This window comes from Heloderma suspectum, chromosome 6, assembly GCF_057233095.1.
Source record: "Heloderma suspectum isolate Gila_16-S chromosome 6, 16-S_ref, whole genome shotgun sequence".
In the NCBI taxonomy this organism is placed as follows: domain Eukaryota; kingdom Metazoa; phylum Chordata; class Lepidosauria; order Squamata; family Helodermatidae; genus Heloderma; species Heloderma suspectum.
This window is the reverse complement of record NC_139463.1, coordinates 130,054,194-130,077,274: the sequence shown is the minus strand read 5'-3', so window position 1 is coordinate 130,077,274 and position 23,081 is coordinate 130,054,194. Positions and strand designations below refer to the sequence as shown.

At 53.6% G+C, this 23,081-nt stretch overlaps 1 protein-coding gene across 3 annotated transcripts; it reads right to left on the bottom strand.

Moving 5' to 3' along the window:
• Window positions 1-663: 663 nt before the first annotated feature.
• Window positions 664-22,332, bottom strand: GPC2 (glypican 2). 3 transcript variants are annotated; one of them, XM_084807031.1, is made up of 10 exons: window positions 21,943-22,332; window positions 20,820-20,978; window positions 19,935-20,245; window positions 17,767-17,847; window positions 15,706-15,871; window positions 15,123-15,253; window positions 11,904-12,044; window positions 8,887-9,023; window positions 8,296-8,471; window positions 664-1,749 (listed from the first exon to the last, which is right to left on the bottom strand). In XM_084807031.1, exons 1-10 carry the CDS (start codon window positions 22,265-22,267, stop codon window positions 1,490-1,492), a joined length of 1,887 nt encoding a protein of 628 aa, XP_084663157.1. In that variant the 5' UTR covers window positions 22,268-22,332; the 3' UTR covers window positions 664-1,489. The 3 variants fall into 3 exon arrangements, with proteins under 3 accessions (XP_084663157.1, XP_084663158.1, XP_084663159.1); XM_084807033.1 differs by lacking the exon at window positions 8,296-8,471 and having other exon boundaries at window positions 666-1,749; XM_084807032.1 differs by lacking the exons at window positions 8,296-8,471; window positions 8,887-9,023.
• Window positions 22,333-23,081: the final 749 nt, after the last annotated feature.

Here is a 23,081-nt window from a genome sequence, read left to right as displayed (position 1 = left end):
TCGTATCCATGGCAACCAAGGAGGAATTGTGGTTTCCAGCCTCCCATTCGCCTCCTGTTGCTGGGCCGGGTTCACGGAAGTGCTTCGCCCAGGGGTGTCCTTGTGAGAAGGCCGGTGGTCTTGCAAACTCCCCAGGGCGGCCTTCCCCAACGTGACGCCTGCCGGATGTTTTGGACTGCGGCCCCAGCATTCCTGACCATTAGCTGTGCAGGATTGGGCTGATGGGAGCTGAAGTCCAAAACATTTGGAGGGGGACAGCTGCCTCCGTACATTTCAGGCGGGTGCAGCTGCTTTCTGCAGGGGTGACCTGCTGTGAATCCCATGCTGAACCCCCTCGGGGAAAAGGCAGCAGCTAAAGGGAGGGAGGGATCAGCAAGGGCTAGACCCTGCCCTGCTCCTTCCTCCAATTCTACGGCAGCAAAGTTGGTCCTGTGGGAGAGAAAAGCCTGTCATTGCAGCGCTTGTCTGTGGCTGCCAGGAGGCAAGTGCAGGTTGATGCGCCTCTGCTTCCATCTGAAGGCACTCCGGGTTCCTTCTCACAGAAAGAGAAGCCAAAGGAAGGAAGGAAGGAAGGAAGGAAGGAAGGAAGGAAGGAAGGAAGGAAGGGGCAGGAGTTGCCTCTGCCACACCCTCTCCCCAGAACTCAAGGAAACAAGAGGGAGTATGCAAATCAATAAATTAAATATTTTATTCCATAATTTAAAGGGAAAACAATCCAGAAAATAAGACACCAGCATAGCTGAGAAAGCCAGTTTCTTTGTGCTAAAAAAGGGGGCGGTGGTCAGCGCTTTGCATCTCTTGTGCTGACATGTTTGCTGGGCATTAAGCATCTCCTTCCCCACAAACAGCCACAAGGGATGGGGGTGGAAGAGTTGAAGAGCTGAGCCTGCTGGTTCCACTGAGAGCTGCCAGTTGCCATCTTCTGTGTGCACGAGAGAGAGAGCTGGGTGGCTGCCTGGCACTTGTCTTCCCCCCCTCTTCATGAAGACGAAATCCACCACATTGCTAAGCAGGCAAGTCTGCAAGTGCCCTTGTCCATGCCCCCTCCACATACACACTCCCCCATCACACACTTAGTAAAAAATGTTCCCTAGCAAAAAATGAGACAAATCCAGGGTATAAAAAAGAAGTGAGAGCTGGCGCTCATGTCAAGGCCTCTCCCTCACAGCCTGCCCCTAAACCATCACCTGGAAACTGTTTTCCTTCCCCAGGGCAAAAAGCCTACAAGATTTTCCTTCCCTCCCTCTCCCCCCCTCTTCAGAGCCCCAGAGGAGCGATCAATGGATTTCCCCAGACCCTCCTTTTCATCCCCTTACAACTGAATCCCCTCCCCGCCACACACACATACAGTTGACTGATCTGGTGGGGGGGCAGGGGGGAACCCAACCCAGCTTCCCTTTGAGTGGATGGAGAGAGGTGTGCTCTCCCTCTGGCCGGGAGGGTAATGCCACAGGAAATCAGCCCTTCAGAGGTGCCAAATTGGTGTGGGTCACCATGCCCCCAAGAGGAGCAAGAAGAGGAAGAGGGGGAGAGCAGTGTGGGGGGAGGGCTCAGTCCCACTGCTGAGCCTTCCCCCACCCTGGTTCTGCCGGGAGGAGGCGCCCTTCCCAGGCCGCTCCCTGCGGGGGCCCCGGACCTCAGGGGAGGGGCGGGAGCCCATAAGGACGCCCCCAGCACCCACTCCTCCTGGCCCTGGGGCTGGCCGGTCTTCGCTGTATCCAGCACCTGAACCACTGCTGCCATCTTCATCTGAAACACAAAATGGGGGTGGGGGATGGAGAGAAAGGATAACATGTCATTCTGGGACTTTGGGTTCAAAGGAGCCCTTCCAAACATCTCCTTCTGAGATCTCTTTGCCAGTTGGAGGGAGGGGGACAAAGGGACATCATTGAGTCTGTTTCCCGCCTCCCAGCTGAGCAGAGCAGAGCAAGCTGCTCCAGCTTAGGGGTGCACGAAACTCACTTACCTGGTCTCGCAGCTTTTCGCGGTGGGGGGGAGGTGCTTCGCTGCTCTCCCCCCGAAGTTCAGGCCGGGGGGGGGAGGCTTCCCGCCTCGCCCGGCCGAAATTCAGGCCGGGGAGAAGGCGCCTCGCCTCGCCCAGCCGCGAAATAAAAAGTTAAAAAAAAAAAACAACGCCCCCGTGATAGGCTACGTGACGATTAACGTAGCCTATCACGGCTAGATCTGCAAAGTCAGCCGTGATAGGCTACGTAAATCGTCACGTAGCCTATCACGGGTGACTTTAAAAAAATTTTTTTTAAAAAGCACGTACGCAAATGGCGGCCCCCATAGGGAGCCGCCATTCGCGTTCCTTATTTGGTCGCTGTAGTCTACGTAAATCTTTACGTAGACTACAGCGACCAAATAAGGAACGTGAATGGCGGCTCCCTATGGGGGCCGCCATTAGCCGTAAGCGCTTTTTTTTTTTTTAAGTCACCCGTGATAGGCTACGTGACGATTTACGGAGCCTATCACGGCTGACTTTGCAAATCTAGCTGTGATAGGCTACGTTAATCGTCACGTAGCCTATCACGGGGGCGTTGTTTTTTTTTTTAGTTTTATTGGAATGGCGGCGGCGGCAGCCGGTCGAAAGATCGGCTGCCGCCCCCACCCCTGACGAAGACCCGACGAACCGCCGCCGGGAGGGACATTCGGGAAAGGTAAGTCGCGTCCCGGGAGGGGTGCGGGGGGCGTGCGGAGAATTTCTCCCCGAAACGTCTTCGGGGGGCCGAACACGTTGGCGCTCGGCCCCCCGAAGTTTCGGGGAGAAATTCTCCGCCAACCCTACTCCAGCTGGTCCAGGGACTACAGAACCAGGCAAGCTCCCAGAGAGCGAGCGAACACAGCGAGCGAACAGGGGGAGCAAACAGGAGTTGGCCAGGGGAGTTGCAGTGGTTGAGGAGACAAAGGAGGCAGAGGCTAAGAGGTAAGTGGTTGCAGGAAGCCCAGGGGGCTGCCCTTTAGCCTTCTGATTGGCTGTGAGCTCACCAGGTGCTTCTGAGAGCTCCAACTGAATTGGAGGGGTGTGGCCTGAGTACTCCCAGCAGCTGACAGGGCGGGAAGCTTCAGTCTGTTTTCCGCCTCCCAGCTGAGCAGAGCAGAGCAGAGCAGAGCAAGCTGCTCCAGCTGGTCCAGGGACTACAGAAGCAGGCAAGCTCCCAGAGAGCGAGTGAACAGAGCGAGCAAACAGGGGGAGCAAACAGGAGTTGGCCAGGGGAGGTCAGCAGGGGAGGACAAGGGGGAGGCCCCTAACATTTTTTTAAATTATTTTTATTTTTTATTTTAACTAACTTTTTTCCATTTATTTGTCTTGTAACACACACTTTCACACCAGTGGGACTCTGCTTTTAACCTCTACTGAGTAGAGGAGCAGGCACAGGCTTGTCTAGAACAATCACAAAGCTAGACACAAAAAGGGAAAAGAGGCTATGGAAGGACAAGACTCTCCAGTGGTGGTGACCTGTAAGGTGTGTGCAATGTTTGTTTTCTTGCCTGAGAACAACATGGCCTACACCTGCAACAAGTGCAAGTTGATCACGCTGCTGGAGGAAAAAGTAAGTGGACTGGAGCAGCGACTGTCGACCCTCCGGGGAATAAGAGAACACGAAGAGTTCTTGGACAGAATGGGGGAACTACAGCAGCAAAGGGCAGACCAGAAGCTTGAAGAGCAACAGCAAGATGAGGCAGTGAGAAATGCTGAGGTGAAGAAAAATGGAATAGAGGATACTCCTTGGAAAAGGGTGACAGTTAGGAGAAGAAGAACTAGACGCCACTCTGCACCAGTAGAAGCAGTGGAGCTGTAGAACCGATTCCAGGTACTTGCGGATGAGACTGGAGGACAGCCTGCAGAGCAAGAATCACAGGGGAACCTACATGAGAGTGAGCAAGAGGCTAAAGGTCAGTCAAACAGAGGCGATGAAACCCAGGCCTACAAGAAGAAGAAGAGAAGAGTGGTAGTAGTGGGAGACTCCTTGCTGCGTGGGATCGAGACCCAAGTATGTCGCGAAGACCCGTGGACTCGCCAGGTATGTTGTCTCCCGGGAGGACAGATTAGAGACGTGACTGAAAGGTTGCCTGCACTCATAAAGCCCACTGACAGGTATCCCTTTCTTCTCAGCCATGTGGGAACAAATGATACTTTGAAGCTTTGGGAAGAAAACTCAAGAACTTTGGGGCCCAGATAGTTTTGTCATCCATCCTTCCAGTAGCTAGAAGAGGGACAGAAAGGAACGAAAAATACTCCGGGTGAATGACTGGCTACGAAGGTGGTGCCAACGAGAGAGATTTGGATTCTGGGACTACGGGCTATACTTCCTGGAAGATGGGCTGTTGGCAAGGGATAGGTTGCACCTCACAAAGGCTGGGAAGAATGTGTTTGGCCACAGCATGAAGAACTTCATCAGGAGGGCTTTAAACTGAATCCTACGGGGAAGGGAGATGTAATGTTGGTGGTAACAATGGACGTAGGCACATGCACTGCAATGGAGAGAACAGCTCTGATAGCGCCCAATAATAGTCTTCAGACACATGTAGGAAGAAAGCCAGACTATGAAGCACATGGTCTTCGATGTCTATATACTAATGCCCAGAGTATGGGAAACAAACAGAACAAACTTGAACTCTTAATACAAGAGGGAAATTATGACCTGATAGGTATAACTGAGACTAGGTGGGATGACTCTCATGACTGGAATGCAGCAATTGAAGGATATAACTTGTTCAAAAAGAACAGGAGGAACAGAAAGGGAGGTGGGGTTGCACTGTATGTGAAAAATACATATCTCTGCACAGAAATACAGGAGGAGGAGCTTGGTAGCCCCATCGAGAGCATCTGGGTTGAAATAAATGGAGCAAAGAATAAAAGGAACCTGGTGGTCGGAGTCTACTACCGGCCACCCAATCAAGGAGAAGTTGAGGATGAAACTTTTGAAAAGCACATGGCCAAGGTTTCAAGGAAGCATGATGTAGTAGTAATGGGGGACTTCAATTTCCCCGATATTTGTTGGGAGACAAATTCTGCAAAACATGGCCCCTCCAGGAAATTCCTGACTTGTGTGGCGGATAACTTCCTCCTACAGAAAGTAGAGGAAGGAACTAAAGGATTGGCTATCCTTGATCCTAACCAACAGAGATGACTTAGTGGATAAAGTAGCAGTTACAGGAACTCTGGGGGAAAGCGACCATGTTGTACTTGAGTTCTTGGTTCTAAGGGAAGCAAAAGCCGAGTGTAGTCAAACGCATACCCTGGATTTTAGGAAAGCTGATTTTCATAAAGAGAGCTTCGGGTGGTATAGAAATGAAATAAATAAATAAATAAACTCAGAACAATGATCAGTAAGGTCCCATGGCAAGCGATGCTAGCGAGAAAAGGAGTCCAAGAAGGGTGGGAGCTTTTAAAAAAGGAAATTCTCAAGGCACAATCACAAGCAATTCCAACAAGAAGAAAAGGTGGAAGACAACAGAAGAAGCCAATGTGGCTTCACAAAAAGCTTAGGGATGACCTGAAAACAAAAAAGGACACATATAGGAAGTGGAAAAAAGGCCAAGTAACAAAGGAGGAGTACAGGCAGATAGCACAGAATTGCAGGGATGGCATCAGGAAGGCTAAAGCTGAGAATGAGCTGAGGTTAGCAAGGGATGTTAAAAACAACAAAAAGGCTTTCTTCAGCTACGTGCTTAGTAAAAGGCAGAGGAAAGAAATGGTAGTTCAGCTATTAAATAAGGATGGCAAAATGATCTCAGAGGACAAAAAAAAGGCAGAGGTGCTCAAATCCTACTTTGGCTCAGTCAGTCTTCTCCCAAAAGAGGGAGAAGACCCCCCTGGCAAAGGCGAAGTACAGGCTGAAGGGGCAGGATTGCAGCTGGAGATCGACAGGCATATGGTCAAGAAACACCTCATTACTTTGAATGAGTTCAAATCTCCAGGGCCAGATGAACTGCATCCTAGAGTCATAAAGGAACTGGCAGAAGAACTCTCAGAACCGCTGTCTATTCTCTTTGAGAAATCATGGAGGACGGGGGAAGTGCCAGAGGACTGGAGGAGGGCTAACGTTGTCCCTATCTTCAAAAAGGGTAAAAAGGAGGAACCTGGGAACTACAGACCAGTCAGTCTGACATCAATCCCTGGGAAAATTCTGGAGCAGATCATAAAGCAATCCATCTGGAAGCACCTTGACAACAATGCCATGATTACTCGAAGCCAACATGGATTTGTCAAAAACAAGTCCTGCCAGACAAATCTGATCTCATTTTTTGATCAAGTCACCTCCCTTGTAGACCGTGGGAATGCTGTAGACATCATATACCTCGACTTCAGCAAAGCTTTCGACAAAGTGCCCCATGATATCCTGATGAGCAAACTAGCTCAAAGTGGGCTAGATGAAACAACGATCCGGTGGATCCACAGTTGGCTACAGCATCGGACTCAAAGAGTGCTTATCAATGGGACCTTCTCAAACTGGGGAGAGGTAACGAGTGGGGTACCGCAGGGCTCAGTCCTGGGCCCAGTGCTCTTCAACATTTTTATTAATGACTTGGAGGAGGAGGTGCAGGGAATGCTGATCAAATTTGCAGATGACACAAAATTGGGAGGGATAGCTAATACTTTGGAAGACAGAAACAAAATTCAAAGTGATCTGGATAGACTGGAGCGCTGGGCAGAAAACAACAGAATGGCATTTAATAGGGACAAATGCCAAGTTCTGCACCTAGGAAAAAGAAACCAAATGCACAGTTACAAGATGGGGGGTACGTGGCTCAACCACACTACAAGCGAGAAGGATCTTGGAATTGTTGTCGATCACAAGCTGAATATGAGCCAACAATGTGATGTGGCTGCAAAAAAGGCAAATGCTCTTTTGGGCTGCATTCATAGAAGCATCGCTTCCAAATCCCGGGAAGTCCTAGTTCCCCTCTACTCAGCACTGGTTAGGCCTCATCTGGAGTACTGTGTCCAGTTCTGGGCACCACACTTTAAGAAGGATGCAGACAAACTGGAGAGGGTTCAGAGGAGGGCAACAAAGATGATCAGGGGACTGGAAACAAAGCCCTATGAAGAGAGACTGAAAGCACTGGGCATGTTTAGCCTTGAGAAGAGAAGATTGAGGGGAGATATGATAGCGCTGTTCAAGTACTTGAAAGGTTGTCACAGACAAGAAGGCCAGGATCTCTTCTTGATCATCCCAGAGTGCAGGACACGGAATCATGGGCTCAAGTGACAGGAAGCCAGATTCCAGCTGAACATCAGGAAAAACTTCCTGACTGTTAGAGCAATACGACAATGGAACCAATTACCTGGGGAGGTGGTGGGCTCTCCCACACTGGAGACCTTCAAGACGAGGCTGGACAGCCATTTGTCAGGGATGCTCTGACTTGGATTCCTGCATTGAGCAGGGGGTTGGACTCGATGGCCTTGTAGGCCCCTTCCAACCCTACTATTCTATGATTCTATGATTCTATGATTATTCACTGATGGAGCTCATACCAGACCACAGTTCAAAACCTCCCCACCCTTCCCCAAATAAGAGGATCCCTTAAAAGGGAATAATTAATAATGCACTACAAATCTCTGTTCTCATAATATATATTTGACACAGGTTACTCCATGTACTGTAGCCGGGAAGGGATAGACAGGGGAACTTTGCAGGCTGAAGCTGGGGAGGGGGAGGGGAGGAGGAGGTTCCCGTTTGAAGGAACGTTACTGTATCCTCCAGGCAGTCAATCCCACCCTCCAACATTCGATCCAGGGAAAGACAGGGGCCCCACACACACTATTGTTACCGAGGGGCTTTCCCTATTACTGCAATGCAACGCAATACACACAGCATTCACAAAGAGTTTTCAGTCGTCCTGGTAGGGGATGGGGCAGTTTGGCGGGGATTGGCAGCCTCTAGTAACACCGGGAATCACTGCAAGAGCAGAGGTGCAACCAGTGCACGTAGTTCCAGCCCCAACACCAAGCAGGACGCTGAACAGACGGGAGATGGAGGCGGGACTTCTACCGAAGGACCAAGCGAGCCCGCATCTCTTGCAGCATCTGGCCAGCAACGCCTTTCCTCATGGCCTGGAGCAGAACTGCTGCTCCGGGCTGCTCAGGGCCTCTTCATCGCCTCCACTGGCTAGCCAAGTCACAACCGTGTCAGGGCAGCAGGCCGAGCTGCTGCAAGGATGGGGCGGGGTGGCAAAAGAAGTGCCACAACGCTGATGACAACTCATGGGGAAGCCCCCCCACAGCCCTGTGCCACCCTCTGCAAGGTGGGGGTGGTGCTAGGTTGGGGGGAGGGGCAGGAGCCTCACCTGCATCCTGGAAGTCTATGTCCTGCCCACTGCAGGCCCCCACCAGGCGAGAGGTGGCACTGCGCAGTGCCAGGACATGCTGCCGGGTGGGCATGTCAGGCCGTGAAATGTCCACCTCCACCTCAGGGTTGTTGATCTGGTTCACCAGCCCATCACCTGTCACATCTGGGAGGTACCTGGATGGTCATTGCAGGGAAAACAGTGGCCAAATGTGGGTGGAGAGAGCCTAACCCATACACAGATGATGCACCTCCGCTGGGCTGCAACCCCACATGCACACTGCACAAGGATGCCATCCATGGGCTTAAGAACCTCCCTCACATTTTCATCCATCCCTTCCCAGCTGCAACCCCCTCCCCACCCCCACCCCCACCCCCCACACAGACACACACAAAGCAATTAGGTTTTGAGGAAAGCAGGCATGGGAGCTTTTTAGAAATCCTGATTGCAGGGCAGGCGGTGGGGGCACAGGGGAGCGGCCCGGCCTCACTCTCCTCCAAAAATACACGGCCTGGCTCCCCACCCCCACGCAGCACACAAGCGCCAGATCCCCACAAGCGTGTGCCCCCCGCCACTTCTGCCCCAGGCTACCTGCCCCGTGCCTGCCCATTCCAGCAGCTGTCCTCATTGGTGACATCTGCAGCCAGTTTCTCATCACCGCAGAGGGTGTGAGGCAGCAGCACCCAGAAGCGCCTCATCAGGCGCAGCTTCTCCTTCACATCCAGCACCTGGCAAGGGAGAAAAGGGGGCCGTCAGGGACAGGTGACGCTCTCCGGCAGGCTCCCCCTCCTGAGCAAATGCACTCCCCTTCCCATCCACGTGGGGCATCCTCCCTTTGGAGGCCCAGCAGTGGCTCCCCTCCCGCCTCCCTCCCAGCTCCTCAGCTCCATGAGCCCCCTCCCCACTTGCCATAAGGGCGAGGATGGTGAAGGGGGTCATGTGGATGATCTTTCACAGGTAAGTTGTCCTCACTGAGTAGGGTCCCCCCCAATCCCACAATGCATTGGAGTTGCAAGAGGGATCATGCAGCACCAAGGAAACCAATCATGATGGCAAGATAGACTGCTGGTTAATTAGCCGACACAGAAATGGGATTTACACTTCCCATACTTAACGCTGTCAGGATTCCTTTACTCCTACTTTATTTCAACTCCGAAAACAAAGCCGAGAGGCTTCAGTCTACAGCTTTTAATCCATAACTTCACAGGGTCATACAGATGCAAATTCTCTCTCTCTCTCTCTCTCTCTCTCGGCTTCTGAGCGCAGCTCCTCACACAAGGCCATCGGGTAGACAGTTTAAGTTCCGTCCCTGCCTTGTCTCTCTTTGCTCTGCGCCTGGTGTCTATTAGATCAGACTCCACAAACCCTGCCTCCTTCTGCTGGCTGTCTCTCACAGGGGTGTGTGGAGAGGAACCCTCATCCTCAGCCAGCTAGGCGTTCGTAACCTGAGAAGCCGGCCCAGTAATGTCTGGACTAGCCTGGGAAAACACCTCCCCCATGTCTGGCAGAACCTGAACTTATTTATCAATGGGAATGTTCACATCAGTCATTTGGCCAAATTAACTTGATTTATTGATTTCATTTCTAAAATTCATACACTGCCCTTCAGTAAGAACACTCAGGACCACACACACAATGAGAACAATGAAAACTTAAAACAACTGGTCAAAAATAGTGAAAATTAACACAGCAGAGACAATAGCAAACATAGATGAGCAAAGAAGCAGCCTAAATAGATGCGGCAGATGTTAAAAGAGGCCTGGGAGAACAAAAAGGGTCGCTTGATGCCAAAAGGATCCCAGAGGACAGTGGACTGTTCCAGGCGAGTGTTCCACAGGCCGGGCACAGCCAAAAAGGGCATCTCCCCAGCCACCTCACCTCAGAAGGCCTTTGCCACCAAACACATGGTTGCCACCCATTGCTTCAGCCACCACCACCTGCCCCACATCCCAGAGGCCCCACAAAGAGCAGCCCAGGCACTGGGGGGTCCTTCAACAAACCTACCTCCTCACCACCCAGAAGAAGCCAGACTTCCACAGTCTCCTCCTACCAAACACCAAGCTATTGTGATTAATGCCTCTTAAGCCATTTAACAGCTCCGTCTTTGTTCAAAAGAGCCACAGGATTTTTGCTCTCATCTGAGTTAATGAGTAAGCTCTGGTTTGGGACATAACAGTAGTAGCCACGCAGCCCAGTAGCTGCCAAGACTCCTGGACCGAAAGAAGCCTCCATGTTTCTTTTTCCACAAGAGGAAACTTGTGGAATTTCCCCCCACCCCACCCTCTTTCTGTTGCTGAAGAGGCAATGCCTCCACCTTCATTGCACTCACAGCAGTGCAGAAGAAGCAGGAGAGGGACTATGACCTCTGTCAGCCCCTGCCGCCCTTGGCTAACCTCTCCCTGGCAAGTCCATCAGTTCGCTGAACCCTCTCTTCCTTCAGTACCCCCACGTTTCTGGGGTAGCCAGCCAGCTTTCCTGCTGAACCTTCATCTATCTTTTGCCATTTTTGTGCGAGACTTCAAAGAGGTAACAAGCTTGTGGCCTGCCCCTCTTTGCCCATGAGGGCAGCCCAGCTCCAGCTTCCTCAGCTCTTCCTCACAGCTGAGACCTCTCACCTGAGACCCTGAGGCATACTTGGCTCTCTTCTCTCTGGAGGCCCTCATTGTCCCACTTCAACCCACTATCTTTACATCTCCAATTACTGCTTCAATCGTAGGATCACAGTAGGGTTGGAAGGGGCCTACAAAGCCATCGAGTCCAACCCCCTGCTCAATGCAGGAATCCAAGTCAGAGCATCCCTGGCAGATGGCTGTCCAGCCTCGTCCTGAATGCCTCCAGTGTGGGAGAGCCCACTGCCTCCCTAGAGAATTGGCTCCATTGTTTCCAGATTCGTACATCATGAAACACTAATTATTAATTGAAATCAGAAATGGCTCACGTGCAACTCACACACTCCACTCATCAGCCCAGGAACTGCCACCATGACACGCAAACTGGTTCAATGTCTACTGGATCACCCCACCCACATGCTTCTCAACACTCTCAAAGAACTCTTAAAAGGTAGTGAGACAGGGCTTACATTCGCAGAAGCCATGTTGATGATTCTTCAGTGGGACTTCTTATATATGCTTGATAATTTATCTTTAATAACTGTTTCCACCAGTTGGAACAGGCGTTAACTGGTCTGTAATTTCCTGGATCCTCCTGGATCCCTTTTTAAAAGTTGGTATCATATTGGCCACTCTCCAGGCCCCTGGTACAGAGGCTGATCTTAGGGACATCATATATATTTTCGTTAAAAGATCAGCAATTTCACATTTGAGTTCTTTAAGAGCTCTAGGATGGATACCATCCGGACCTGGTGATTTGTTGGTTTTCAGTTTGTCAGTAACAAACTGAAAACCAAGAAATCACCTTTTGTCACCATTATTGGACTCAGTTCCTCAGACTCCCTTCCTGAAAACATCAGTTCAGACACAGGTAACTGCTCTACATCTTCTGCAGCAAAGACAGATGGCCTAACTTAAGTCACATTGATTTAAATAGGTCTACTCTAAGTATGACTGAGTGTGGATCCATGTAGGAGGAGCACGGCTCCTGGTACCTACCAGCCGGTCCAGATTGGTTCCTGCTGCAGTGGTTGGTTTCTCCTCAGGAGAGTAGGTTTGGAAGCGGCGTTTGGTCTCTTCACGGGCGGCACGGTGGGAGCGGGCAGGGACTGGCCGTGGGCTACCACAGCTCTGGAATACCTGAGGGAAGGGCAAGAATGTAGAGAAAACAGACTTCACCCTAAGCTTCTAGCCCGTGTTAATACAGTACTTCAAAGCAGAAATTCTTCTTCTGGAGAGCTTGTGAGAGATCAATTTTTAAGAAGAGCATCTAAGTTCTGACAGACAAGAGGGAGGTGGTGGGCTCTCCCAGACTGGAGGCATTCAAGACGAGGCTGGACAGCCATCTGTCAGGGATGCTGTGACTTTGATTCCTGCATTGAACAGGGGGTTGGACTTGATGGCCTTGTAGGCCCCTTCCAGCCCCACTATTCTATGATGCTATGATTCTAAGACAGTCCCATTTGGGTCTCCTGGAAGGAAGGAAGGAAGGAAGGAAGGAAGGAAGGAAGGAAGGAAGGAAGGGAGGGAGGGAGGGAGGGAGAGGCAATCACAGCAAGGGTCTCATACAGTCCACTTCAGGGCAGAGTTGCATGGCTGGGGTTCCCCTTTGCCTCAACTTCAGTCTGTGTTGCAAGGCATGGGGGTGGGGGTGGGGCTTCCAATAATTCACTGCAGTACAGTAGGAAGAAAGCTAGTCCCACCTTTGAGAGCACTCTAAGGCTTACCTGCGCAAGCAGCTGGTAGCCAGGGAAAACCAACTAAGGGCTTGTGTGTTTCGGAAACACATAGAATCATAGAGCAGTAGGGTTGGAAGGGGCCTACAAGGCCATCGAGTCCAACCCCCTGCTTAGTGCAGGAATCCAGGTCAGAGCATCCCTGACAGATGGCTGTCCAGCTTCGTCTTGAACGCCTCCAGTGTGGGAGAGCCCACCGCCTCCCTAAGTTAGTTAGTTAGTTAGTTATTACATTTATATCCCGCCTTTTTTCCTCCAATGAACTCAAGGCGACGTACATAATCCTCCTCCTCCATTTTATCCTCACAACAACCCTGTGAGGTAGGTTGGGTTGAGAGTATGTGACTGGCACAAAGTCACCCAGTGAGCTTCCATGGCCAACTGGGGACTAGAACCCAGATCTCCCAACTCCCAGTCCAGCACTCTAGCCACTACACCACACTGGCTCTCAGTTGGTTCCATTGTCATATTGCTCTAACTATCAGGAAGTTTTTCCTGATGTTCAGCCGGAATCTGGCTTCCTGTCACTTGAGCCCATGATTCCGTGTCCTGTACTCTGGGATGATCAAGAAGAGAGCCTGGCCTTCCGCTCTGGGACAACCTTTCAAGTACTTGAAGAGCGCTATCCTATCTCCCCTCAGTCTTCTCTTCTCAAGGCTAAACATGCCCAGTGCTTTCAGTCTCTCTTCATAGGGCTTTGTTTCCAGTCCCCTGACCATCTTTGTTGCCCTCCTCTGAACCCTCTCCAGTTTGTCTGTATCCTTCTTACAATGTGGTGCCCAGAACTGGACACAGTACTCCAGATGAGGCCTAACCAGTGATGAGTAGAGAGGAACTAGTACTTCCTGGGATTTGGAAGCTATGCTTCTATTAATGCAGCCCAAAATAGCATTGGCCTTTTTTGTAGCCACATCACATTGTTGGCTCATATCCAGCTTGTGATCAACAACAATTCCAAGATCCTTCTCGCTTGTAGTGTGGTTAAGCCACGTATCCCCCATCTTATAATTGTGCATTTGGTTTCTTTTTCCTAGGTGCAGAACTTGGCATTTATCCCCATTAAATGACATTCTGATATTTTCTGCCCAGTGCTCCAGTCTATCAAGATCGCTTTGAATTTTGTTTCTGTCTTCCAAAGTATTAGCTATCCCGCCCAATTTTGTGTCATCTGCAAATTTGATCAGCATGCCCTGCACCTCCTCCTGCAAGTCATTCATAAAAATGTTGAATCATAGAATAGTAGGATTGGAAGGAGCCTACAAAGCCATCGAGTCCAACCCCCTGCTCAGTTGAAAAGCACTGGGCCCAGGACTGAGCCCTGCAGTACCCCGCTTGTTACCTCTCCCCAGTTTGAGACGATCCCATTGATAAACACTCTTTGAGTCCAGTTCTGTAGCCAACTGTGGATCTGTGGATGCAGTTCATCTGGCCCTGGAGATTTGAGCTCATTCAAAGGAATTAGGTGTTCCTTGACCATATGCCGATCGATTTCAAGCTGCAATCCTGCCCCTTCAGCCTGTACTTCGCCTTTGCCAGGGGGGTCATAGACCCTCTTTTGGGGAAGACTGAGCCAAAGTAGGAATTGAGCACCTCTGCCTTTTCTTTGTCATCTGTTATCGATTTGCCATCCTTATTTAATAGCTGAACAACAATTTCTTTCCTCTGTCTTTTACTGTGCACGTAGCTGAAGAAAGCCTTTTTGTTGCTTTTAGCATCCCTCGCTAACCTCCGCTCGTTCTCAGCTTTAGCCTTCCTGACACCATCCCTGCAATTCTGTGCTACCTGCCTGTACTCTTCCTTTGTTGCTTGGCCTTCTTTCCACTTCCTATATGTGTCCTTTTTTGTTTTCAGGTCATCCCTAAGCTTTATGTTAAGCCACATTGGCTTCTTCTGTTGTCTTCCACCTTTTCTTCTTGTGGGAATGGTTTGTAATTGTGCCTTGAGAATTTCCTTTTTAAATTGATAGGGCTTGATAGGGCTACCAAGCTCATACTCCTATATTTCTGATATTTAACCTTCCAAGTCTATTTTACAAGCAATATTTTAGCCTGCAATGCACTTCACATTTTTGTTGCAGTTTTCTGTGCAGAGCCAGCCCTCCCATTAGGCAGAGTGAGGCAGCTGCCTCCGGTGGTGGACGCAAGGGTAGGGTGGGAAGGGGAGCAGCGATGAGACTTAAGAGGGAGGTGCCATATGGCCTGCCCAGTGCCCCTCAGCTAGCCTGCTGCTTTCTCAGGTGCAGTAGCGAATGCTGTCCTGCCCCAGCCAGTGCTGAAGTCAGATTCAACAGCCAGCCAGGTTGGCATCTGTCCGTGGAATGGAGGTGCCATCTTGTCCTTCACCTCAGGTAACAGCATGCCTTGGGCCAGCCCTGTTTCTGTGCTTTAAATGTAGTCTCCATTTCCAGTAGGCTATTCTTAAAAGGAGAATGGTGACCTATTCTCTGACCCCCCACACCCACAGCAGAAGACCCCAAGCTCACCTTGGCTGATGTCTGCATGCCATGCTCCTGCAGATACATGATGGCCTCAGAAATTTTCACTCCAATTGACTCAGCTGCCAACTCAAAGTTAAAGGGCCCTCCGAGACGCTCGGCCAGTTGAGTCAGTGCATCTTGGTGGAAGAAAAAGGAGGGCAGAGGGTTACACTGAGGGAGGGGGGTGGGTCTAGCATCGCCCTGCCCATCCATGTGCATGCACAGAGGGAAGCGCTGAGCCTCCACAGCGCCACAGAGGCCAAATACCAAGATTGTGATGCCATTTTCTTCACAGCTTTCTGCGAAGATGGTGTGGCCATTCTCCCTCACCTTTGCATGCTCTCCAGTAAGACAGCAAGAGTGAGACTGGTTTGTGGGCACCCAGCAAGCTCCGCAGCTGAGCAGGGAGTTGCAGCCACATCCAGTGCTCAGCCACAGCACCATGCTGGCTGCCCATGCAAACGGCTCCACTGTGAGAGAGATGCTGCTTGAGGGCGCGATTCCCTGCCAGCACTGTGTTTTCCATCGAGTCCCATCTATGCACACAATCCCCCCCCCCCCCCGCACCAGGCTTGCCCTCTGGTCTCACCAAGGAATCGCTCCCACTCGGGGTCCATCTCAGTGGAGCTTGCCAGGCAGCCTTTCATGACGTTGAGGCAAAATCCGCTGCAAGGCTTGAGGGCCGGGGTCCCACGGCAGAGCGGGCAGTAGGAGAGGCGCACGTGTGCCCGGCGGCACTCCCCGCTGGGGGACAGCTGTAGAGTGGCGGGGGAGAAGGAAGCCAGGCTGAGCATCCTGTGTCCCCCGCAGCCTCTCCAGACAGGAATAGGGGGAGGAAGGGGGAAGATGTAGAAAGGGAGATGGTTTCTCAGCCAAAGGATTTCCGCTGCTCCATGCAAGTTCCAGGGAGCAAAAGTTCTGCGATGAACAAACAGCTCAGTGTAGGAAGTCCTATGGCAAGGGTGGGCAACAGTTTTGTCACATGTGGTGGGCAGTGCCTGGGCTGGTGTGTGGGGTCAAGGCCAGCGTCTCCCTCACCCCTCCCCATCCATTCTCATGCAGACACTCATGGATCGGATGAAGCATGTGGTGAGGAGGGCCAGATCACACTCCAGCCAGCCCATCAAACAGTGACTGGAAGGGGGAGGAAGAGGTATAGGGAGAGCTGCCCCCCCCTCCTCAGCCAAGCTGGGTTGGCCAGACCACAATGTGTTCAGAACATAAAACACTTTCACAATGGCTTCTACTGTTTAAAACAGACAGGGGCAGTGGATCACAGCAAACGCTGTAGCAGGACAGCAGGAAACAGAGCTCCTTGCCAGCCCGCCCAGCCTCTCGCTCTTGGAGAGTCCCCCGGACAAGACATCAGGTGGGCAAGTGGCTTCTCCAGAGAGCTGCGTCAGCTGCAAAAAGCAGCCAATGCCCTCCCCCAAGAAGCTGCCAGCCAGATCTCTCATGCACGCAGGTGGGTGGGCAGCCTCCAGGGCCACCTCACAATGCTGTGGTGGGAGGAAGGACCTGGGTGCCTCTCTGAGGAGCCCCCCCATCTCTCATCCAGGGAGCGGGGAAGGGGAGGATAAGGCAGCAGCAGAGGCATCCACGCACACTCTCCCATCTCAGGCAGTGGGACATCTTGAGCAGCCACTGAAAACAGAGGTTGGGACCCTTTTTGTATATCAACGGTATAAAAGAGTTACCCTCAGGGAGAATCACTCAGGGGCTGCATACCAGGGGTGGGTGGGGTTAGTGCTGACAGCGGGTGGGGACACCCCATTTCCTCTCCCCTCCCCCCCATACATACACTTCTCTTTCCCCTGCCCCCCTCCCAATAGAAGTCCCACCAGGTGGCAAGTATCCTTAGAAAAAAAGCTTTTTCCCCTAAGCCTAGTTCCCACAGGGGGCGAATGAGGAGGGGGCCCCACAGGCTGGACCTAGAGGCACCACAGCCAGATCCCATCCTGAGTACACCTGCACCCCACCTCTGGTTTAACACCAGTGTTGTTCTCAGAGAGCCTTCTCCGCAGATCGCACGGGTTTTCCAGACAGTGCTGGCAGCAAATTAGAAGCTGCCATTGGAACACCTCTGTCTCTGCGGTCAACACACAGCAAAGCAACGAAGTGCCCCACTAAGTCTTGCACTGTCTGTTATAGAAAGTTCCCAGGGAAAATGTCCTGAGGCATTTGAGTAGCAGCTGTTTCTGGCTGCCTGTGATAAGTTCCGGGTTTTGTTGTTGCTTTTGTCTAGTTCAGGAGACAGCAGCGTTCACAGGAGCTACTGAAAAAAACCTACACAAGAGAGATGTTCTGTCTGCTGCTGAACTGGGCTGGGGGATCACCTTATACAAGTGCATAACTGACCAGGCACCTTTGCAGGTCTTCACTCATTGCCCCTCTTACAGCTTTGTACAGACTTTTGTTTAGAAGATCTGTGAAGCTCATAGACTTGGTGTAGCTTTGGGGAGGGCATTTGGCAGCTAATGGGGGTGGAGAGGATGAGACAGGCGTAGCAAAGTCAAGAGACATGGAACAGACAGGGGTGGGGTGGGCAGCTTCCCCTCCCCTCCCCTCCCCTCCCCAATCCCCACAGATGCTATCAGATGCCAGAGGGCACAACATCAGCACCCCACAGCCAGAGGCAGCAGCCCCTCACCTTGACTGCCTGGGCAACCACGTCTCGCCCTGTTGCCAGGCCCTGAACAAAGGCCCGAGCAGCAACGAAGGCCCGGGTCACCTGGAGAGGAGCAGAAGAGAGGGGGAGAGCAGTCAGCGCAGCACTGCATGCCAGTTCCCATGCACACATCTGTCCCTCCATCCCCCGGCCCCATCATGTAGACACACCGATGGAGTTAGAGGAACCGTGAGTAGCTGCACAGGAAAGGATAGCGTGGGTGCTTTCTGCTCATGGGGCCTGGGGATGCGCGCCCATGCAGGCCTCTGTGGCCAACGGCTGTGTGGGACTTGGGTATGTCAGGAAATCCTCAGTTTCTTTACTTATGATAAATGTTTACATCCTGTCTACCTTACATAACTCTTGGGCCTCAGTCCAGTCCACAAGGCCAGGCAGGCCTCAAACATTCCTGAAACCTTTTCCGCTGCTAAACTGACTCTCCCTCCTGCCCACAGCCCAGCACCAGATGTCCGCTCCACAGGAGGAGGAGTCACAGCCGCCCCCACAGGCACTTTGCTGCTGACTGAGGAACTCTTCAAACACTGTCATACAATGAGGAGCAGGTGCAGAGCCCCCTCGGAACAAAGCAGCAGCCTCTCTCCCCAAACGGGCTGGGCCGAGAACACGAACTGCAGCTCCCTGCTGCAGCCCCCGCTGCTGCCTGGGGCTTGGTAGGTGCATGGTGGGGGCCACACGAGAACAGACGCCACCTGCAGGCCTCTTGAGGACAGGCGGGCTTTATTGGCAGGGGCGGGGAGGGAGCAGCTCTGCCCAGGGACCTCCAACCCATCCGGAACTTGGCTAGAGGGGAGAGGGAGAAAGTCTCCACCTGCGGTCAGACTGCATCTGCCTCCCCAGATCTTTGTGCTTCCCCACCCTGCACGCCAGGCTTCCTCCACCTACCCCACACTCAACAGAATCCTAGAGTTGAAAGGGGGGCCATAGAGGCCATTGAGTCTAACCCCCTGCTCAGTGCAGGAATCCTGTTGAAAGCATCCCTGACAGGTGGTTGTCCAGGCTCCGCTTGAAGGCCTCCAAGGACGGAGAGCCCACTGCCTCCCTAGATGGCTGTCATGAGGAAATCCAGGAAATTTCTCAAGTTTTTTTCTCTAAAGTCACCATTTACGTAAGTTGCAGCTGTAATTTGTGTAATTTGCACAAATTTTGGGCATAATTTTTTAATGTGCACAAATTTTGTCCATAAAATTGCTTGATTTTGCACAAATTGCACCTCCAATTTGCATAAATTAAGGAATTCACAGCTGTGATTTGCACAAATAAAGGAAATTTGTACAAATTAAGCAAATTACACCAAAATTTGAGCAAATTAAATGGCCATTTGAGGGGGGGCAGAAATCTGCAAGCTGGCCCAAACTTATACAGATTGCATTGGGCCAGCTCATGGGTTAGCAAGCCAGAATCCAGGGGGCCGAGCTGCTGAAACCTCAGTGAACATCACCCCCTGGGACATAGTCCTCCAGCATCCCTACTCCCTGCGCAGTTGGTTCCATTGACCGACTGCTCTGACCATTAGGAAGTTCCTCCTGATGTTTGACAGAAATCTGCCTTTCTGTAACTTAAGGCTATTATTTTGTGTCCTACAGTCTTGGATGAGAGAGGACAGGTTGCAGTATGATGTTTTCTGTTCTCTTCTGTATGATGTTTTAGGTACACGAAAAGTGTTATCCTGTCTCTCCTCAGTCTTCCCTTTTCAAGGCTAAACATCCCCAGTTCCTTCTGTCTTTTCTTGCAGGATTTATTTCTTAGTACCCTGGTCATCTGTGTTCCCTTTTCCAAACTCATGAGTCTTGCACCTCACTGATTTTGATGGCCCAACTCCAAATGATGTCCCCCCACAAATTTCACAAATGAGTTTGGGAATGGCCAGGCTATCCAGGAGGGCCAATGTTGGGCTGTTTGTGCGTCAGGAGTTCTCAAAGAACGTGGAGCCGAAGGGGTTTCCTGATGGTGAGTGAAAGATCCCATGGAGCAATGCTACTCAGTGCGGGGATTTATTCGGGGGTGGGAGGACAGCAGGAGGGAGGGAGAGGGGGCACCTCCTAAATGAGATGGCTGTTTAGGAGGGGACGCTGCGCACAAGGGGACGAGCAGCTCAGGATGAGGGGGCCCTGAAGGAGGGGAGAGGTCACCTGCACTCGGAGCTGGCGGGGACTGTCCCCAAAGGCCCTCAGACCATCTGCCTGGCGCCCCACACACTCCAGGTAGCCCTCTGGGAAGCTATACTGGGGGTTGAGCAGTGGCACCATCCGCTCCAAGAGGCGAGCCCAGAAGTCACTCAGGGCCTCATCCAGGCCAGGCCGGGCCCCTTGAAGGTGACGTCGCAGCTCCACAAAGAGTCCCTGGAAAAGGCGGGCATGCTGGGCGTACAGCCGCCCATAGGAACGAGTGAACATGGCCTGGAGAGAGCGTTCAGCTCCTGTGAGAAGCTCCCGGAAGAAATCTGCAGATGGGAAGAAAGACACCGAGGACAGGTTGGTTTCATGGGAGCCCAAGCTCAGTCCCAGAAGATGTGCAATGTGATAAGAGAGGGCTCCTGAGCATGTGCAAATCGCCTTCTCTTCCCCACCAGCCATGGCCATCTGAGACACCTACAGGATGCATGGGAAGGGCTTCCAAGCAGACACTAGCCCCAGCACCTATTATAGATGAGTTGAACAATTACTGGAGAATGTGGACAGGACAGGGAGGGACTGGGCAGAAACTGGAAATAAGGGCTTGCAGTGCAAAGCGAAGGGGGCGGGGGATGCCTTTACAGTATGTGCCCAAGGGGGAAGAAAGAGACCCTCCCCCTGGAGCTCCCCTGCAGCGCCAGATGCAACAGCAGCGGCTCAAAGGGCAGCCACAGCCCCATTCTATGGATCTCACGTTTCAGCTACAAGCAGAAGCCAATATGGGGGGGGGGGTGAAGGGAAGGAGGGGGAGGCTTATCTAGGAGCCAGGACTCCTGGGTTCTCGAGGAAGGCTGGTCAAGCATGTGGAACAGACAGGGCAGGTGCCAGGACCCCCCCCCTCACCCTGAAAGCGGCGTTGGCGGGAGCTGAGGGTGCTGAGCAGGAAGGCAGCGGCTTCCCCCGCCAGGGCCTGCAGGTCCCCCCGGCTTTGTTCGCTGAGGCGCTCCTCCGTCTCGCTGGCGCAGCACGTGTAGTCCTGGGGGCAGATGCGCAGGTGCTCTCCTGGGGGGGGAGGAGCGGTCAGCCAGCCTCCCCAGCCCCACCTCCTCTCCACGAGGGCGCCACAGTTTTCGAGGGGGGCAGAATGATTTCACTCCTTCCTCCTCACCCACTGGGCAGTTTCAATCTAAGCTGCCCAGACCACTTCAGAATAATTTGGGCTGGGCTGAAACAACCTACCTGAGGATAAAGCCGCTGAACCCACCGATGCTTCCTTGCTGTCTCCTTCTCTCCGCCGATTGCCCCCACCCCCCGCGACAGCCAGCGGAACTGGGTGGCTCCGATTTTGGTGGGGTTGTGCATCCATTCTGAGTTTCAGTCAGAACCAGCCGGAACTCTGAAGGAGCCAAAATGGGTTCAGCCCCTTGGATGGCTCCTTTAGAGCTATGACTGAAACCCAGAATGGATTGACGGCCTCACCGACACCGGGGCCCCCAGCCTCCACTGGCGATGACTCCAACCACCCCCACAAAGAGCTGGAGAGTCCTTCCAGGGGGCGGAGCCCCCCTTCCCAGGACAGCGGAGGGGAGAGGCTCCTGGTTTGGTGGGGGGGAGCCGAGGCAACCCAGCGTGGGGCGGGCGGGGGAGTTTGTGAGAGGCGCGCCGAGCAGCTCCTCGGACCGACGGGCGTCATTCCCGGCCGGCCTCCCCCCGCCCCGCCCGCCCTCACAGTAACGTCCTGGCGGAGACAGCGCCCCGTCGAAGCGAGGAAGGATGGGGGGGAGGGGCGCCCCCCAGTAAGTTGTGTCCTGGAAACCCGCAAAGCAGACGCGGGCGGGGGGAGGGAGCCGGGTCTCCTCCTCCCCCACGAGGGTCGCCCCGATCCCACGTGGCGCGCCTAGAGGCGCGACATCCCTCCCCTCGAGCTGGGACACCCCAGGAAGTTTGGTCGAAACGCGCCCCGAGCCCCGGGGCGCGGGGGATGGCGGGGGCCCTCCCAGGGGCCGCTGCAGGTGGAGCCCCTTACCCGAGATGAGGCTGGGCGGGAGCGAGGCGAGCGCGAAGCCCCGGCCCGCCAGCGCTTGCCGGCTCTCCGCGCAGCTCCGCGCCCCGCGAGCCTCGCCGGCGGCAGCGACGGAACAGAGCAGCGCGCCCAGCGCCAGCAGGAGCGGCGGCGGCCCCATCCGCGAGGTCAGCGGCGCCAAGGCCCGGGGAAGGGAGGCCCCCGCGGGGAGTCGCGTCCCGGGCCGCGCCGCCGCGATCCGGCCCGGAGAAGGAGCGGAAGCCGCCGAGTCCCCCCGCGCGGCGCGGCGCGGCGCGGCGCCGAGACAATGGAGGGGAGCCGAGCCCATGGCCGAGTTCGCCGGGCCCTAGCGCCGCCCCTCCGCCAGGCAACAGACAATGGGCCCCGGCAGAGGGGCCGGGGTCCTAGCGCCCTCCCGCCCGCGCCGCGCGGATGCGCCACGCAAGCTCCGCCCGACCAGGGGGCCTACGTAGCACCCGGGGGAAAGAGGTCCCGCAGGCCGGGGGGGAGCACCTGTTCCCGCTCCCAGTGGCTCTGATCCTGCAAGTAGTATAGCCCGGTGAGTGACAGACACCCGTCAAGACGATTCAGTGTCAGGGCTGATAACTGGAGAGACCCTCCGAGTCGATCTCTCCCACAGCTCCGTTTTTAATTTAAGGGACAGCCGGGACTTCTGCCTGCCCTAACTGGAGTAATTCGTCAGCACTCAGAACGTGCTCCGAAACACCGACTGCCTCACATATCTCTGGCAATCTAAGAGGGCTGTTGGCGCCGCCTTTCACTCCCGACACAGCACGCGACGGTAGAAGCGCTGCTGCCTCTCCTGAAGATCCATCCAGCGAGCCCTCCTCGCTGCCCCATAGCCGGGGGCTTGCGGGCCGCTCAGGAAGCACGGCTCAAAGTGGCGCCCCTCTCCCGTTTAAGATGAGCCAGGCCAAGAGCCCTGAAGCAGGCGCAGGCCCGAGGCGGCTCCTCCAGCCCAGCATTCTGGCCCACGCTAGCCAGCCGCGCGCCTGGGGCCCCCACGGCAGGACAGGAGCGCCGCAGCCCCCTCGCGCCCATGCTCCCCAGCCACGGGCGCACGGAGGCAGAATGGCGCTGAGCCTGGAGGCCGCAGGCAGCCATCGGGGCTGGTAGCCTTG